At 35.9% G+C, this 19,553-nt stretch overlaps 1 protein-coding gene across 1 annotated transcript; it reads right to left on the reverse strand.

The window, feature by feature from the left end:
• Nucleotides 1-2,451: 2,451 nt before the first annotated feature.
• Nucleotides 2,452-19,275, reverse strand: LOC140151088 (stromal cell-derived factor 2-like). Its single transcript, XM_072173302.1, has 6 exons — nt 19,117-19,275; nt 10,954-11,066; nt 8,954-9,036; nt 8,151-8,290; nt 7,640-7,721; nt 2,452-6,668 (listed from the first exon to the last, which is right to left on the reverse strand). The coding sequence occupies exons 1-6, from the start codon at nt 19,217-19,219 to the stop codon at nt 6,518-6,520; spliced, it is 672 nt and encodes a 223-aa protein (XP_072029403.1). The 5' UTR covers nt 19,220-19,275; the 3' UTR covers nt 2,452-6,517.
• Nucleotides 19,276-19,553: the final 278 nt, after the last annotated feature.

Raw genomic sequence — 19,553 nt, forward strand, 5'->3', positions numbered from 1 at the left:
TTATACCGGGAAAGTTGAATTATTCTAGGTACGAAGAGCATTATTATTGGTAATATTGTTTTAAGGTAGAACTATTGGATATAGATTTTTTTCTAATTTAAATATGTGATCCTGATTACAAAACTGAAAATTTTATTTTAATCGGACGGTTCTCGAGATATGGCCTGTCAAAATGGCGCGAAACCAACAAATTGGCAACAACTTTTTTTTATTTTCTTTATTTTTGGCATGCAGTGTTGCCATGTAATTTTTTAATTATATATGCACGAATAAGTAGGAGACATGTGTGTCATTGTATTGCACTTATTAAAATTAGATACATTGTTGACTAGGCCTATATATTTTTAATATTTTTTTCAAACACGGTATAAATCATTCTGGGACACCCTGTATACGTAAACATGTGGTGTTTGATTATGCCGTGATAGGCCCTATTAGTCTAATAGCCAGGAGGGGTTCACGAGCACCCCTAACTAAATTCTAACATGAGTTTTAGCACCTCTAGGACATCACAATTAGGAATTTTGATGTTACCAGTGAAAAAAAATGTCCCACGGGGGTCAAATGGGGGTCATATTTAAAGTAAGGGGGTCAAAATTCAAAATTGCTCAGATTTTGGTAAAATGGACATCAAATTATTCCTCTGGTCATAACGATTCAGAAAAAGTATAGTTTAACCTATCTGCGACATACCGTTCTTGAGTTATAGGCCAAAACGTGAAAGCAAGGGGCGGTCACTATTTTTTTGGCTCCATAGGAGTCGAAAATTAAAAATGCTCCGATTTTGACGAAAATTGTCTCAAATTGCTCGTCATGCAATATAAAGCCAAATCAGAAATAGTTTATAGTGTCTAGAATGCTTTGTTAGTACCAAAATCTGGAAATAAAGGTTGACCCCCATTGGATCCTATTGTGAAGTATTAACGGTGACATATTTTCCAATTTTACTGGGGTAACAAAGCATTCTAGACACTGCAAACAATTTCTGATTTGGCTTTTTATTGCATGACGAGCAATTTGAGACCACTTTCGTCAAAATCGAGTACAATTTTAATTTTGACTCTATGGAGCCAAAAAATAGTGACCGCCTTTTGCTTTCACGCTTTGGCCTATAACTCAAGAACGGTATGTCGCAGATAGGTTAAACTATACTTTTTCTGAATCGTTAAGACCAGAGGAATAATTACGCCCATTTTACCAAAATCTGAGCAATTTTGAATTTTGACCCCCTTACATTAAATATGACCTCCATTTGACCCCTGTGGGACATATTTTTTCACTGGTAACATCAAAATTCCTAATTGTGATGTCCTAGAGGTGCTAAAACTCATGTTAGAATTTAGTTATAAGGGGGGTGCTCGTGAACCCCTCCTGGCTATTACCGACTATATGCCCTTGATTGTTTTGCCCAAATCTGCATATTTTAAGTAACACAAAAATAGCTTCCCCTTGGATTTGTTTCTATTTCAAAAACATTTCTTCGATTGAAAATATCTTTGACATGCATCATCTACAGACTTATATAGCTTATTCATATACCCAATGGTTCTAATCCCACAGGTATTATGTATCAGTATAAATAATCATACGTTAATTCAAAAGTAGCAAATATGAGTATTCTTTTTTCTTTTTTTTTCTTCTTCTTTCTTTTTGAGGATGATGAAGTAGAATCACTATGTGCATCCACTTTCAATCGCTGTTGTTCATGTTCATTGCAATCGGGCACCTGGTATCTGGACAACTTGCATTATAATCGGGCAACCATAATTAGCAAGTACACTTGGATTATATAATCGAGCACCCTGTACCAGGAAAACGTGCATTCAAGTATGAAGTCAACTACAGGTATAAAAATGTCTTCGATGCTTTTGAGTCTGCTGATGATGCATGCCAAAAAAAAAATAGAAACAAATCCAAATGGGTAGTTATTTTAGTTTTGCTCTTTATATGTGCATTATTATTGGTAGTATAATTACTAGTGTATATAAATATGCTAATGTGATGACAAAACTTTTCCCCCGAACTTTGCCATTTCAATATCAGTGCACAGTGAGAGTCGTGTCCCGGAAACATGTGTAGGGCTGTGCAATTAATATAAGATGAGCCCTGGAGGAGCCTAAATTGGAGGGGGCAGCAAGTTTTGGCAAGCTGAAGGGGGGGGGGCAATTTCGAACAAGCCGAAAGGAGGGGAAAGCGATTTTCAACACATAATCATGGGGAACCTTTTACATAAAACGCTCTAAAAAGGCTTAGGAAAAATGTAATGAAACACTCGCATTAATATACAGTGATTTCCCACTAAGGCCAATGCCACTTGGTCCAGACCTAAATTTTAGCCCAATCTCACTTGGGTCTCCCAAAATGGATTGAAAATGAATAAAGTGCACACCAAAATCACCCTGCAAAATGGCATCTCTGATGATTGTGAAGAAAAACAAACACACAAATAGGTTAGGCTCTTGCTCTGTATAGATTTTTTTTAAATTTGTATAATACTCTGTACCACCACTTGACCTCTCAACTCACTTATCTATCTACTGATCACACCCAATCAATTGGTTTATTATTCTTTTTGTGAGAAATAACAAATAACAATGCACCATGTGTGTTAAATATGAAAGTCTTAAACACAAATAAACAAAGGCATTTTACAATGCCTACCTTTGCCCACACAGAACTAGCATCCAAGGTCATTGTGACAATGAGAAAAAGATGAAAACAACTTCATCCTAAAATCTTGGGAGTCAAGAAAGGCCCTCTACTCTGCATAAGGCAAACAAAGCTATCAAATTGTGTATTTTTGACCTCAAAACTGCACAATAATCAAATCTTGGGGTCCTGGCTGCCAAAAATATTTCTATGACCCCGAAACCCCTTGAAGTGCTAATCCTGAACCATATAATTCTATATGAACTTTATAGACCAATGCATATTTTGATATCAAATAAGGTAGCTTTAATACCCAGGGGGTCACTGCTACACATCCACACTAATAACAGAATTTGAGCATACAGTGATAACTAAGGGTTAATTTTTTACCATGTCCGCATTTCAGGACTTTTTTTGTTATCAATGATTCCAAATGTGAACTGATAATACACCATTTACAAGGAAATGGTAATGTTATTTAGGGTATTCAATGTCTACAGTTACACCGTTTAGGGTAGCAACTTTACTACCACCAATTGCACCATCAAAGGTCTGTTTTCGGGGTTGATTAACAAGCATGTAAATGCCATTAAGGTCAGATTTCGCAAACCTTGCCTAGTGGTCAAGTTTCCTAAGCCAGCAGGCTAGCCCTACCAATGTGGATCCATTTTATTGATTTATCTTTCTAGATGTGAAATTGTAAGAAGTGGTATAGGACTAATTGGGCTTAAACCTGATGGCTTACAAAGTTTGACCACAAGCCAAACTTCGATAAACTGGCCCTAAGGGACTGTTTGAGGGTTGATTAACAAGCATGGGTAGCTCATTCAAGTAACACCCTACAGCTTACAATACACACCACTACTTATAACACTGTAACAGGAATGCTATTGTAATTACTGTCTTTAACATCATAGTAACAGAAGCTGCTGTAAACTTTTTTTTCACCCTAGATTTTACACCAGGACTTTTGCCATAGCCATCTTCTTAAACCTGCTCATCCACAACAAAAAACCTGTGTAGCAAAATTAATATTTTCATGGTTAAATTACTGACTCAATTTGATATCCTATTGTGAATTTTCTCACAGGTAAAAAGGTCAAAATCATCAAATGTTTCAAGGCCACTTATTAAAAATTGAACTGTGTGTTTAGTTATGTGATACAAACATTGATGAAATACATTTTAAATATGCCAACAAGAGTGAGGTAGGGTCCTGTAAACTAAGCTAATCCACCATCAACAAGTGAATAAAAAACAAAAAAACAGAGATATTTTTTACATTTAAAATGAACAAAGTAGCTTAGGTTTGTGACATCTTACTTTGTCTTGATTCCCTTATATCTAAGAACAATGCATAAGAACATACATTGTACACTTACCAAGCACCTAGTCTCAAGCTAACATGAAAGACAAAATTGGTGATTGTTTACTTGTGTAACATGTGCAGTATTTGATACGGGAGTAGCCATTTTGATTATGTCATCTGATAGTTTTTGTAATTTTTAAAAGCAAACAATTTTGATGAACTTTCAAAATTTCCTGGTGAATCATCGACACGGTTCAACAACACACATTACTCACAGTCTAGGTATTTAAACTTGGTAAGTTTTGCTACACATCACAACAGTTAATAACTTCAACTCCACATTCTGAAGACTCGCACATTAGCTGTTTGAATAAACTGACCAATTCTGACTTGATCATGTTTCACATTCCACAATCAAACATTTTCCCAAATGAATTACAAAATTTATATTAATAATAATGAAAATAAAATTTGTATTAATAATAATGACAATGATATAATAACATATAGGAATATTTATCGTACCTTCAAGACAGTTTTGTGCTTACTTCAAAGTGCTCATTGACTTAATTGATCAGTCCAGTTGAAATCCATACAGTCCCTATGGAAGACATGACTTTAGTCTCCCATACAGTGAGTGCAGATTTCAAATGTGGTTACCTGAATGGCGATTCCATTTCAAATCTACACCCCATCCCCCTGTGGGAGATTAAGGTCATATCTTCCACAGGGGGTGTATGCATATTTTGCAGTATGATGTAAATCTTCCATAGGGGGCATGGCTTTAAACTGGAATAGAGCACATAATACCTTTATTTATTATGTTAGAAAAAGCCACAATATCCTTACGAGTATGACAGTCCCTAATATCGATTTGTCTCATTATTCTCTTGAATTTGCAAACAGGGGATCAGATATAGAGATCCAGAGAGCAGCATATCAATTATTTAACAGCCTGATAAGTGAGCAAAAAAGGGCGACAAACAGGGTTAGTTAATGGTGCAAAGCTGCACCGACTGGTCCGTCGTTCTATAATTCAAAAGAATGCATGCGTAACATGAGCTTAACAGAGACAAATCAATATGTGACACTGTCAATTTCATAACGATATGTAGTTAACATATTACATGGAATGTTCTTTTCAAATGTTTTCCCAATGTAATATGGGTAAATGACTTAATGGTATGATAAATTGTCATTGGTATGACATATCTATAACATTTTGCATATGCTATTCCCCCAACCATACTACCACTGCATCCAATAATAAGGCATGAAAATGTCTATTTTGAAGACTGCCTGAAAAAGCAAGTGAATTTAACCTTGGAAGGCCCAAACAGGCTAAAAAATGTGTAAATTTGGGCAACAAAACTGCATGAATTCAGGCAAAAATTCTCATGCCTTAATAATTATCAGGCAGATGATTCAACAGCCCTTGATTTCAGGCTAATGAAAGTTGATTGTATACTCTCCTTCCTCCGTGTACATTGCCCTTTTTACGAAACGTCAGATAGTAATTTTGCATAAATAACTGAATCCATTATTTTACCATGTGACAGGAAACTCAAAATTAACTTTCATTAGCCTGTGTAAGAAAAAACATAATATTCCCTCAATAGAAATTGGTTAATCAAAGTCATGTCTGTTTAACATCCGGAAATAAACCCAACATATGTCACTTAGTGTTCACATGTTATCCTCCATGACACGGTGCCATAATTGTATGTGTTAAACATTAACATCTAACAATGCTGCAATTCCTTGCCAACAGTAAAACAAGCTTATCCACTTCATCTCTCATCTCCATAGATATGTTTCAGTATAATGATAAAACTTGTCAAATGAGATTAGTTAATATGTAAACCTCATCTCTTCCACATTCCTTATGTGTTTCAGTATGATAATACATCTTGTAACTTGTCAAATGAGTACATGAGACATACCTGCAAAAAGATGCCTCAAGTTTCGAATTTATAATTGCAATTTATAAGCAGCAGGTGTCTTAGTTTGGTGACACTGGCTTTTTCTGACTACTGACTCCAACAAACCCAAATTAATCATTTTTTACCAGTGGTGTGCAGAGTGCTAACCCAAGGGAGTGGAAGGGCACGGACCAAAAAAAAAACCCAAAAAAATTTGCTTGCTTTTCACGAAATACCCAGACAAAAATTGATTACCCAGGGTAAAGAAGGAATAAACAAACAAACCCAGATAAATAGGGTGAATCTTTCTTTAGGCCCCTTTTGGCCAATTCAAGTGATGGCCAAATAAGTGGACAAATATCTGTGATTCATGGGCAATGCTCATGAATCGCAGAAGTCATTTCCCCTCAACCCTTTTTGGAAATTTGTCCCAATATGCCACTTATTCTCGCTGCAATATATTTAGTGAGCAAATGTTGCAGGTATGTCTTTCTATGTACTCACTAGACTAACTATTCCACTGTGTTACTTCTTTTCAGTATATAATAAAAAGCAGTTCACCAAGTTATGTTCTTTCCCAGTAAACTAAATGTTGTGTGTCCTATAAGCTAAGCTAACTACAGATGTCAACGGCTCATCATGATTTAGCATTGCTTGATTCAACTGGTTTCACATAGACACCTTCTACAGCTTTCCAGTAGTTAGATGAGTTAGGCGTGGCATAACATGATACTTCTTTCTGCCCATGGATTGGTCGCCCAAACACATCTCCTGTGACTGTTAAGTAACTAGGGAAAGAGAGAAAAAAAGGTTGCAGAATTAAACATTGTTTTCCATAAATTTCCATCTTGTACCTTTTAACCTCTATCGCAAATTTGCATTGGTATTTTAGACCCATGATCGGGGGGAATTGTCATTTTTTGTCAGAGGGGGCACTTTCTTTCACTTTTTGTCCGGGGGCAGGGGGGGCACTCTGCACCACTGGCTACGCTACTGGTGATACACATTTCTCAAATCACAATTTTCGCCTCGCATTGACAGATGGCTCGGGTTAAAATGAGGTTAGTCAAATTTGGCAGTCACTCACCTATCCCTATTCAAAAGTGGAGTGGGGAGTGGAGACCAGCAAAAAAACCTGATTTTTCCCTCATTGCCCTTGTTGATTTTATTAAACAAAATGTGTTTAAAGTGATAAATAAGCAGACTTTCACTGGTCGGGCCAGCGCAACCCCTATGGCTACAGGTCTGTGATCTGTCTACTTGGCATACGAGGGGTCCAATACAAGTGTCGAATCCCGGGGGCACCAAGTAACTTCTTTTTTCATCTTCTCTCCTTTTTCATTTGTTCTCTCCCTTCCGATAGCAAAAGACCCTCTGGGTGTTAGGGTTAATGCAATGATCATATAGAAAATGAGTCAAGGAAGCCAATAATCACATTTATATTTCCATAGGTTCTGAGGTTCTTGAGTTAAGGCCAATATTATTTCAAAAATAAAGTTTTGGGCATTTTTCGCCTCCTGAGCAAAATCATGCACAATTGCACATGGAACGAAATGACACCCCATTTAATATATCGTGCTTTGTGATCGCCTTTACAGAATCCATACCATTCCTCTAGTGTGTCAGCTTTAATTGTCTCCATATAGAAGTGCAAACACTACTAGGTCATGCTCCCCTCCAACCTGCCTTTAGTCAAGGCCATTCAACCACAATAAAAGACAGTATATACTGCTATCAGACCATCCTAGTGAGTACTTACTGTTCTGTTACAACATGCTTGAATCTGACTGGTTCATTTCGTTTCCAATTTGTGGTTGAACATAGAACGGAGAAATGATCACCTGCAGGAAAATACAGAACACAACAATTATTACAGAGAGACAAACCATGGGACTACAAATACTTGGAAAATCAGGTCAAGATCAGGAGAATAAATGATACAATTTAGTCTTTTACCTATCCAATATCATGTCATAATGGATGGGCTGGCTAATATTTGGAGTAGTGGATGCAGGATGCCGGCACAGCCACTACAATAGGTGTGCTAGTCTGCTAACTACTAATATAAACCTGCAAGTAACAAGAACGAACATGACCTAATAAGTCACATTTTATTCAATCGGTTATTTCAAATATTGTGTTGGTTTTGGTCATGTGGTTTCCTATTATCCTTCCTAAGCTCTTGACTGACATCATTATCAATATCTTTGTTTATACCGCTTTTATCATGTAGCATGGACCACACTTTTATTACATGTTGTGTGCCTTACCATCATCCCCTGTTCCGTCTTCACCAAAGCAACTAACTTCTTGATTATGTGATAATGGTGATGAGAAGTGATGACTGTGTAGATTACGTCTTGTTGATACGTGCATTAATCTTATTGTGCTTCCACATTTGACTGGTTGCCTGTCAACAAAAAAGAATCAACTTATTAACTATATTAAGTTTTCAAGTAAATCTCAATTCATGTCAGTTTACAATCATCATAATCTTTAATGCTTTTCATAGTCGTATTCAGTGGGTGTGGTCTAGTTTGCTGACACAATTCCGATTGGACAATCGCATGATTTTGGGTGTCGTCTATCAGGCTGTAGATGACCGTATGTTATCACAAGTATTGATATCGTGTAGCACGCTTGTCGAGGCATACGTATGTTTGTAGGCATAGGTGTAGGCCTAGAATGTAATACACGCGTGCAGTATGCGCAACTGTGGACGTTTTTATGAAATGATGGTAATTTTTGCTAAATAAAATAGTGTTTAACTGACTAAGAATGAGAATATATGATATGAATTTTTGTTTTTATAATCATCTACCTTGTGATAGATAACAAGCAAGTTCAATATTTTATCATATTGGATACCGACTACTCAAAATATTGGACCTGCATGTCATCGTCTATCACATGCTAAAGCCTGAGGATAGTAAAAAATGAAATTCATACCGTGTATTCTCTAATTAAGGTAACTGCACAGGTCTTTTCTTCTTCAAAATGAAGTTTCATTTTCCCCAATTATTTTACATATTTCATATTTTCAATTTGTAAAAAGTTTGTACTTTCTACTCACCCTCTTGTACATGTTTGGTCTTGTTTTGCCTTGATCTGCCAAAAACTGTTTTTATCTGCTGTATTATCTACTGCTGTAACTGACTGGAAAAAACAACAGAAATATTCATTCACATTAAAATAGATTCATTGCGACAATCATTCTCCTTGACTTGTGTCCTAACTTGTTAACTTGGATACTTTATCACAAGAAAAAAATATGTTAGGGGTCCTGAAACATTTTGCATACATAAAAGCGTCTATTTTTCAACCCCTCCCTCAAGAGATGCTATAATTATATAGCAAATTTTTCACAATTTCCCACAGGGCAAAAGTCACTTATTCCACTTCTTTCATGGTCATTGTTTAATAGGAAAATGTTAGTGATCTATTGAGTGTATTATGTGATTCTAGTGCATTTCAATGGAAATAGCCTATTCTGGTGGCCATTTTGAATGCCATCTTGGAGAGATGCAATAGAAGCAAATATGCACATATTTATTTTTGTTAATTAGAAACATTGATATTTTTGTATCATTAAGTTATTTATATGTAAATATAGTGTAATTTAATGGAAAGCCCCTATTTTAGACGAATCTTGAAAATTTACTTGGTCTAAATTTCTTACCCAAACTTTTTCTGGACGTTTTAGCATAACATGAAAATGCATGGTAATGAGAATTGAATAAAAGGGGGCAAGGCAACTTCAAGTGGGAAAATTTAATGAAAATGGTCAAAAATGAGCTCAAAGTACAATAAAGGCAGGCCAGCCAGCATCAGGGGGGGGCAGCTGCCCCATTGCTCCCCTTAGCTTAGTACGCCACTGTATAGACTAGACTGGAGATCACTACTAAGTTTTTATACTTATTTTACACATGTTGCACGAGCAAAAACAATTTACTGATAAAGGGGTCAGTTCCGACCAAACCTTATATGGCCACGTGTTTTGAACTCGCCACCCTTAGCGTTACATCACAAATATTGTGAATTTTTACACCAATCAAGTTTCAAATTAGAATATCTCCACAACTATCAACCCTAAACTAGCAAAAGTATACATTTTTGGAAAGCTGAAGGTAAAAGCAATTTAAATATACACATTTCAACTCACTGTACAGGGTGACCTTGAAGTTATACAGGGTGGAATAAAAAAAAATCCAAATAAAAATGGGTCATTTAATGCATTGCTTATTACTAACTTGCAGTTATAAACTGAAAGTAAACAACATTGATTTGGTTAGAGGTTAGGGGGAGCCTACTGACACTGGAAGAAAAAAAATCACAGCTGTTTGGTAATCTCGAATACAGGGTGTCCCAAAATATGTTCAAATTTTTTACAATTCAACATATTTTGAACTGAAACATTTTACCCCTAACCCATACAAAAAAGTAAGTCCATATTTAGATTCCTCATCAAATTTCCTCTCAGAAAATGTAAACTTTGACTATGATAGGATAAGTAATTAAAATTTACAGCAACTTTTAGATTTTGAAGACATCCGCATTGCTTACTACAGTGTTTAATATGAAAGCGGGTAGTTTTGTACATAAAAGTTTGCATTTTATAGACTAAACCAATCATAAAGAGTTAAAAATGATTAAAAACAATTAGCAGAATTAATAATCTTTCAAAAGAGCTCTTAACCATGTCTGTAGCCCATATGGATGCAAAGATATGATCAGTTGATTCAACGCACACACACAAAATCTTTATTTCCCATAGACTTTGCACATACCGCCACCGCCTCATCCGCCACCGCCTCATCCACCACCTCGGTCATTCTGAACTCAAACAACTCTAACTCCACTATCTTAGCTGATAAACAATTCTCCTTTGGAGGTCTGTTAGGGCACTTATATAGCTACAAAATGACACCAAACACACTTCAATACCTTTTGTTTAAGCAGAGATATAACAATTTGAACGAGTCTCGATTTGGAAAAGCGTAACAACACCACCATTTTTGGGTGGCGAGTTCAAAACGCGTGGCCATATTTGATCAGGTCCAAACCAGTACGTACCTGTTGTCCGCTGCCTGAGCCATATCTGATATCATGGGAGTGTAACCGTGAATTGAACCTTGTATTCTGTAGCTTTATTATTGATCCGCAGGTGACATATTCATAGTCCATATCTATCACAGTAAACAAACATTACACAATATCATGTCAATTATGTAATAATATGAACTCACATCAGAGTCTACTCTAGTGTAAATAGTCAAAGCACACATATCAAATGGAAAAGCAAATGCAATTTACTGATAGGTGATTAAAATTGTTGAGGGAAGCCCACTTCATGAAGGTACTTCTAGTACCAGTTAAATATTAAAGCCATATACAATCTTTTATTTTTGAATTGATCCCGATTTTTGGCTCCATTTGTAATGTTTAAGCCTACATATCCCAACTTACACCAAATCAGGGTTCGGTTTTTGCCGGCAAAAACCTGTTTTTGCCAGCAAAGTGGCAAAAACCTGGCAAAAACTGTTTTTGCCAGTTTTGCCTGGTTTAAACCGCAAAAATGGCAAAAACTGGCAAAAACTCACATATAGTCACTCAAATATTAAAAAGTAACACAGAAAGCTCACAAACAGTAACACACAACTTTTAACGAATCATTCAACATATTTTTTGTCTGATTAACTCCTTAAAATGAAAAAGTTTTGAATTTGATACATGCCACATTTCGGTTAACTGCACTTGAGCAATGAAAACGCATGCCTTTAATTTCTTAATATATTGCTTATAATTACAAAATCTGGCCTTGTTACACTCGGGAACTTATTGTTGTAACTTAAATTATTTGTTTTGAGATGAAAAAACTGAACTATAAATTATTACTTTAGTTTTTGCCATTTTGCCGGCAAAAACTGGCAAAAACTGTTTTTGCCAAGTGGTTAAAACCACGGTTAAAACCGCGGTTTTTTCCACCTGCGGCAAAAACCTGCGAACCCTGCACCAAATTGGAATTGGAAACTTATAATTTTTTTATTTTGACACTCAAACCAAACATAACTAAATAATTGTATTGTCTATCAGATACTTTTTAAGGCCAGGGCCAAAGATTTTTTGGCAGGTCGAGAGGGGGGAGGGTGAAAGCGATTTTTTGGCAGGCTGAGCCGCCGAGGGGGGGGAAGGTATTTGTTGGCATGCCATGCCATTTGGAATTTTTACCCCTTTATACAGTTGTAGCCCCTTAAGGAGATACTACACCCATTGCATTTTTTTTTGCATTTTGTGAAGAAATGAGAAAAAAATGCAAAAAAAGGAAGTCTCCAGCAATCACAACATTATGCATTAGGCCAAATAAAAAAATAAACATGTTTCATGTCCCCTCGCGCTTCCTGTTTTGAGGTTTCTTCAATTATATTTTTGAAAGTCAGTCATAACGTTTAAAAAAATATGTCTAGTAAGTTGAGGTGCTTTCTATAGCCTTGCTATAATATATCACTGTGAAAAAAAAAGTAACTTGTAGTACGTACCGTATTCATTCCAAATCAATAAGCGCCCAGGGCGCTTAACAAAGTCATTTTGGGTGGGCGCTTATTTTTTTACCTGGTTTACCTAATTTTCTGTGAGGTCGAGGGGCGATTATTAGAGATGAATTTATGTATGTTATAAAAGGGTCCTGAGACGTTCTAGTAGCTTTTCCGATGCAGAAAATGTATTGCAAGTTTACACCGGATGTGTAGTCCTCCAGCTATTTCACTATATCAACATCTATCTGTCACTTCAACATTAATGGTACGGTACCCTTTAGCAAATTGAATAGGCCTATACCCTGGGTGGGCGCTTATTGGGGCATGGGCGCTTATTGGAATGAATACAGTACATGTATTGGACAAACCACCTTGTTTTTAATTCCCTGTAACAATGAGGAATTACCTTTTGTATCTCCTTTGTATTGGTTACACAATCCCAATCCACTTCAAAACGAGCAGCAATTCAAGACCAGCTCTTGACATTCCACTTCAAAACGAGTACTAATATGAGAACTAATTCGAGATCTTCTGACCACTATTTGTATGGAGCATTGCCTTGTTTATTGATTTGTTAATGCTGGGTGGCAAAACACTTCACATTGGGTGTAATAATAAGTACTCGTTTTGTACCTTGTTTTGCTACTTTGGGTGGAATAAGCATGTTTGCTTTATAACTTTGTTTTGCTACTTGTAATTGCCAGGATAACAAAGCTAATCATGCAGATTGGTCAAACACCTTTAAGAATGTAAATAAAGAGCTTGATCATGACAATTGGAGAATCAAAGCCTTGAATAAATCTTCTCTTGACGACTATGTTAGGTACAAAGAGCGACCATCACTAGAACCATACCTACTTGATAAACTGAATTTTTATGGGTCAAGCTTAAAATTCAAAGCCCGCTCTAATTCTTTAGATTTGGAAGGAAGGAAAAAGTCATGGTCAGATATAAACACGGGTCTTTGTAAGTTATGCAATTTAAACCAGGAGGAATCAGTTGATCACTTTCTATTCAATTGTACAAGTTTGGACTACATAAGGAATGACCACTTCAAAAGACTTGAAAAAGATCTATGTTCTAAAGGGTGGGAAGTAATTTGGCATATGTTCTCGGTTGGGGATGCAAATATTAGACACCATCTCCTCTTAGATAACATCTTCAAGATAGCTATGATCTAGGGTCTATACTTGATAAATGTAGTAAAATGTTTCTCACTGATGCGTGGAAAGAAAGGAGTAATATGTTGAAAGACTTATGATCTCATAATTATAACCCATATTAATGTATTGATTTATGAAGCTCATACAAACATGTATTATATAGTATAAGTATATCTGTATGACACTGTACGTGTCTTTTTTTTGTAACAATTGATTAAGTTCTTTCTTTCTTTTTCTTTCTTTCTTTTCTTTCTTTCTTTCTTTCTTTCTTTCTTTCTTTCTTTCTTTCTTTCTTTCTTTCTTTCTTTCTTTCTTTCTTTCTTTCTTTCTTTCTTTCTTTCTTTCTTTCTTTCTTTCTTTCTTTCTTTTCTTTCTTTCTTTCTTTCTTTCTTTCTTTCTTTCTTTCTTTCATCCGTTCTCTTTCTTTAGCCCTCTTCCTCACTTTAGATTATTTATATGTACCCTTTGCTTGAGTATATTTTTACTTTGTTATATAATTGTTGATAATTATTAAGCTTTGTTTGTATATTTAATGTCTTGGATGCACCATCAGATAGATGAGTGCCGCTGATGTAAAAGTGAATTCCAAATAAAAACTTGAAACTTGAAACACCATTGTTCAGGGGCACTTTAAAATGAGGTGGTTTGTCCAAATAGAGGTACTTCCTTTTCACTGTGACAGTGATGCCAACGCCGCGCCTTAGGTGCACAATTGGGCTACTTAGTGATCACTTGCCGCTACCGGTACTCAAGAAAGCATACCCGGTAATAACTGCTATTTGCCAAAAATTGGGCTACCTTTGCCAATCTCAGGCCGCTGCAGTAATTTCATCATTTTGATGTATTTTCCTTTCAACTTAGCCAATCTGTAATTGTGTAAAGGTTTTGAGTCTCTGAAGCTCCAAATTGCAATTGCAATGGGTTTTGAGAAGATTTATTGATCGGTCAGTAACTTCCCAGTAAGTACCGTACCGGTACCGGAAGTTTTAAAGTCAAGTGCTTTTCCGCCAAATTAGGTGTTTTGCGTTCTAAATTTGGGTAAATCCGCCCAAATATCCTGTATTAGGCTCTTTTTTGGAAGCTTAAAAATTGGGCTACTTGAGAATCCTTTACCGTGGCCTGGCGAGTCAATGCGCGGGGCCTTGACGCTGATAAGTTTTGGCAACATTGCACAGTGATTCAAGTACCGTAACACTTTTAGGTTTTGTGATCATTAGAGGGAGTATACCCTGGGGTTGATTTATAAAGTAAATAAACCACTGCAGTTTTTCCTTGAATATGGACTGAATAAAGTGAATGTCACACAATTTTGCAAGCACAGGCCATTCAGAGTCTATGCACAGGCAAAATTTTACTTGCACAGAAACAATATTACATGCATCTGTGCATGTAAAACCAAGGCTAAATCGAATCTGGGTATACCCCAATAAAACAACAAAATAAAAAAATCCTCTTCCTTTTTCCAAGCATTATTGTATACGCTAAAACAGGTCTATAAAATATGGGCATTTACACCGATTTTGTGATAATATAAATAAAAAATAAAAAGCACCCTCTTCTTCCTTTTTTCTTGAAAACCCGGATGACAAACATGTTTTTTATTTTACTTGGCCTTTATATCATAGAAATTTAGAATATCGCTTGCTCGAGATAAGAAGTCTAGCCACGATTTTGCTCAGCTCACAGATGAGCTTCACATTCGAGGCTAGAGACAATTGCATTCAAAATCTAGTCGGATTTGCTGGAGCATGACACCGAGCACTTGCTGGAAGTTCAGAAGTAAACACATCACAAGTAAACACATCTGATCACAATGTGTGATTGCTAAAATTGCACTTCAACACAATTTTGAACTGTTCAAAAATAGACAGTCTTTACTTAAAACGGAATAAAGCTAAATAACATCCATCAACGTTGTTGAAAAATTTCAACGCTGACCAACAGAAAAACAATACTAGGATAGATAGTCCTCTATAATATTTTGCAATAAACCTTCAACGAGAGCGTATTATACATCAGTAACATCACATATAAGTAACGCACTTGTCTCCGATTGGCTTCCATGGCGATCTGCTGTTACTGAGTGGAAATTTATTAATGAACTTTGCGCCGTACGTGTTGTTAGCTCCGACTTTGTAACATCACGGTACGGTAGTACACCCTCGTCCAAGGGCAAGGTTTACTGCCAAATGTTATAGCATCAAATGTGTAACTATCATGTGCAACTGCACATCCGAAGCTAGAGTTCTCGATTAAAATATCGCATGTTGAGAGACGACTGGTTTTATTCATTTTTTATGGGCAATATGAATATGAGTTTCTTTTAATTTTTTTAATAAAACCATGTAATTCATGCTAAAGCTTGATACTTATTTTTCTAACTGACTATCATTGAAGACTGAGTTTCGCAGTCTAGCCGGAGACCAAATGTCACATGTCAGTACATGTGTGAAACTGTGAACACTGGTGAATATTCATGAATGGCATTCAATTCATCAATCAATATCCCTGGTCAATATGACGGAAAGGCCACAAATTTACACAGGGTTGCCAAACCCGCGATTTGGGCGCCCAATTGGGCAATTTTCAACTTCCGTCCCGCGACAAAGAAAGTGCTCCCGCGATTTCGCGACATTTGGGCTACTATGAAAATCTCACCCGCGAAAAGTATTAAATGTTGGGCGATTTGTGACAAAGCCGACTTCAAAACTTATTTTTTTGATCATGATTGCCAATTCTTTCAATGGTCATTCAACAAAAGCACCAAACAAGTAATTCAATAAGCAACTAGTTACAAAACACTCTGTGGTCAGTGTGCTTCCCATAACAATGGCACGCACAGGAAGGGGGCTGGTTAATCGCATCACATGTTGTTGCTAAAGACCACTTGAGCTGGAGGATTATCCTTAGAATATTCCCATCTAAATACTCACAAGTGGTTTAAGACGACTTAAGTTGCTTCTTAGTGGCAGCGGGGTGCCAAGTTTGAAGTTTCTACTTCAACATAAGGTTTTTTTCCCGTTGGCGGTTCTTTTGAAATAAAAATGTGTAAACACCTAGTACCGATACAAGACATTTTCTTTTTTGAAACGGCATGATGATCAAAAGTACCAGCCGTTTTGAATTTGATTAAAAATAGTACATGCACACGTTGTTATCACTCAGCTGAAGGAAATTTTGTAGGCCTACCCCCTATATTGCAATGAATGGCATGTCTATTAATAAATGTGGTTGTTTGCGTGGTATTTTTTTAAAATAATTTTTGTTCGTTTGTTTATAATTTGTTTCAGCATTTCCCCAAAATTAAAAAGATAGTGCAGAACCCCGTCAAAAGTCAACATTTTATTTTCCTTGCAGTTTATTTTTTTCTTAAATTTTTGAAAATGTTTGTTAATTTTTCATTTTTTTAATTGCAGTTTAAACATTTTTTTCTTCAATTTTATTTTTTTACTTTAATTTATTTCAATAATTATTTCCACAAAAATTCACAAATAAATTTTCCTTAAGCCTATAACAAAAAAATCAGTTTTTGTTAGTTTTTTATTATTTATTTCAGGTCATGCGCCATGAATTGGGGTATAGGAAAAGGTGGCGGTGTTACATTTTTTATTTTTTCCCAAACATTTTGTCACATATCTCAAGAATGGATAGGGGTACTGAACTGGTTTTGGTCTTATTTTCTTGCTAATTTATCTGGCTAAAATTGTGGAAAGTAAAACTTTCATACTATTTGTACTTTGTGAGATATTGCCAATCAAAGGATGTTAAGTCAGGGGTGGTGGAGCCTACGGATGAGGAGCCTACGGATGAGGCATGTGTTAAAGTATAGGGAATATTGTTTTTGGTGACTCTCAAATATATTTTTACTGTAACTTCAGTAACCCAGCAAGGTATTGAGATGGATTATGTACCATTGTTTTGGTATTTCTGTCTAGTTTGAAGTGTGACTAGTTTTACTCCAAGTAAAGGTAATTAGTTGCAAGTGTGCTGCATTTTGTGTCATGGTTTCTAGACATTTCCTATACGTTACTGTACTAGGTATTTATTTATGCTCCGAAATGTTCTGACTATCATATTTCTTGAAGGAGTTACCTACTGCTGTGAAAGTTAGCATTTTCTTGATGGAAATTTGATGAGGAATTCAAATATGCCACTGGTTTTTGTGTAGGGCCTGGAGGAAAAAGTTTTGATTGATAATGTTATAAAAATCATAAAAATTATGTACGACTTTTGAACACCCTGTATCTCAGTAAGGCAACATAACTCATCATTACATGTTTGCTTTTTTTGGAAGCCTACAACGTTATTAGCACATCTGAAAAGGTTTTAGCAGAAAAAGTTTTTACGTTAGTAAATAAGAGAGGAACAAAATTTTATACTTTTTGAACCAAAATTTAACTTTTCCACCCTATATGACAATTGTGGCACCCTGTACATTGACCAATTGTTTGTATGTGTGTATTCCTGGTACTCTAAGCTTGACAGTGATATATAATTTTATAGGGTTTTGATGAACAGTTTATGAATTAGATCAGTTTAAGTACAAACCCATGTAAATTGTTCAATTTTTTAGTACGTAACGCATTTGGCCCCCAATTCATGGCACACGACCTTCAGCATTAAAAAAAAAATAGAAAGAAAGGTGTAGAACCCCCCAGCCGTCTTAATTTTTTTTTTTTTTTTTTTTTTAACTTTTTCATTTTTTGTTAGTTTTTTATAATTTATTTCAGCTTTTCCCAAAACTTCCAAAATAAAGGGGGTGTAGAACCCCCCTCAAATCGACTTTTAAATTTATCTTCAGCTTTTTTTTAAATTTTATTCTTTTTTTTTTTCAATTTTTTCAGTTTTTGTTGTTTTTTAGAATTTATTTCAACATTTTCCAAAATTTCAAAATAAAACGGGGGTGTAGAACCCCCCCTAAATCGACTTTAAAATTTTGGGCGATTTTTTTGGCTATTTGGGCGACATTTCACGGCTAATACCCGCGACTTGGGCTGAAAAGTTTTGGCAACCCTGAATTTACATATTCCTTGACTGAGCTCGACTGCTCGAGTCAAGATCAGCAATATTCAGGATGATTATAATCAAATCATGATTTATATACCTCCATGATAAAATCACCTGCAACAAAGACTGTTACAAACAATCATTTTTCCCCAAAACGGTAATCACCTGGAACAATCTACCCTACTCAATAATACAAATTCAAGACCCTGCCAGCTTAAAAACTGCAGTGATGGAACACCTAAGAAACGACTAATCAACCCATGCGCACACCAATTCCTACACGCCTGGTTCCAGCTAGGGAGCGTTGTGTAGTACCAACTACAGATACAGATACAGATCATAAAAGGCAGAGATTTTGATGATACAGATATATTTTGCAACTTTAAGCAGATCTTAGATTATAATGAAAGTTGAAATTCCTCCATATTTATTTGAAGAGTTGTCGAATTCGCCTGCCCAGCAACCGAACTTGGAGTCATTTTAACAATGTAAAACACGATTTCTAAACTTTTTCAAACCTAAAATATACTCACCTCTACTAGCTAATATACATCTTCTAGAATTTGTGATGAAAATTAAAATAAAGGCTGCAAAAGTTGCTAATAATCTGTTTAAAACCTCCATTGTAACCCACATAATTGCGACGTTTCCCTTGCCCAATCGCAGAAAAACACGCCTGTGTAAATTGATTGGCTAAATAGCCGGCAAAGTTGCCAGTTGCCTTCTTATGTCATACACTTATTATTGAGTCTATAAAATCGCTAACCATGATCGCTAATGATCGCTGCTAAAGTACATAAGCATCATAGGCCTAAAATAGGTTTTCATGCGATTTAGTCCCTCTCACAGATTTTTCCGAGTTCTCTGGTTTTCTTCTGCATCTAAAGAAAAAACATTCTAACACCTCGGCGAGACATTTTTTTACTCCTCGAGTGAGACCATTTAAGAAAAAAAGTACAGTTCTCTATCG

The sequence above is a fragment of the Amphiura filiformis genome, chromosome 4 (assembly GCF_039555335.1).
Source record: "Amphiura filiformis chromosome 4, Afil_fr2py, whole genome shotgun sequence".
Classification (NCBI taxonomy): Eukaryota; Metazoa; Echinodermata; class Ophiuroidea; order Amphilepidida; family Amphiuridae; genus Amphiura; species Amphiura filiformis.

What these genes read in the sequence shown, in the direction of transcription:
- LOC140151088 (XM_072173302.1), bottom strand. Translation starts at nt 19,219, where the DNA reads ATGTGGGTTACAATGGAGGTTTTAAACAGATTATTAGCAACTTTTGCA. An exon ending in ATGTATATTAGCTAGTAGAG is followed by an intron (nt 11,067 to 19,116) that starts GTGAGTATATTT and finishes TTACTGTGATAG; the next exon opens with ATATGGACTATGAATATGTC. An exon ending in AGACGGAACAGGGGATGATG is followed by an intron (nt 7,722 to 8,150) that starts GTAAGGCACACA and finishes ATTTTCCTGCAG; the next exon opens with GTGATCATTTCTCCGTTCTA.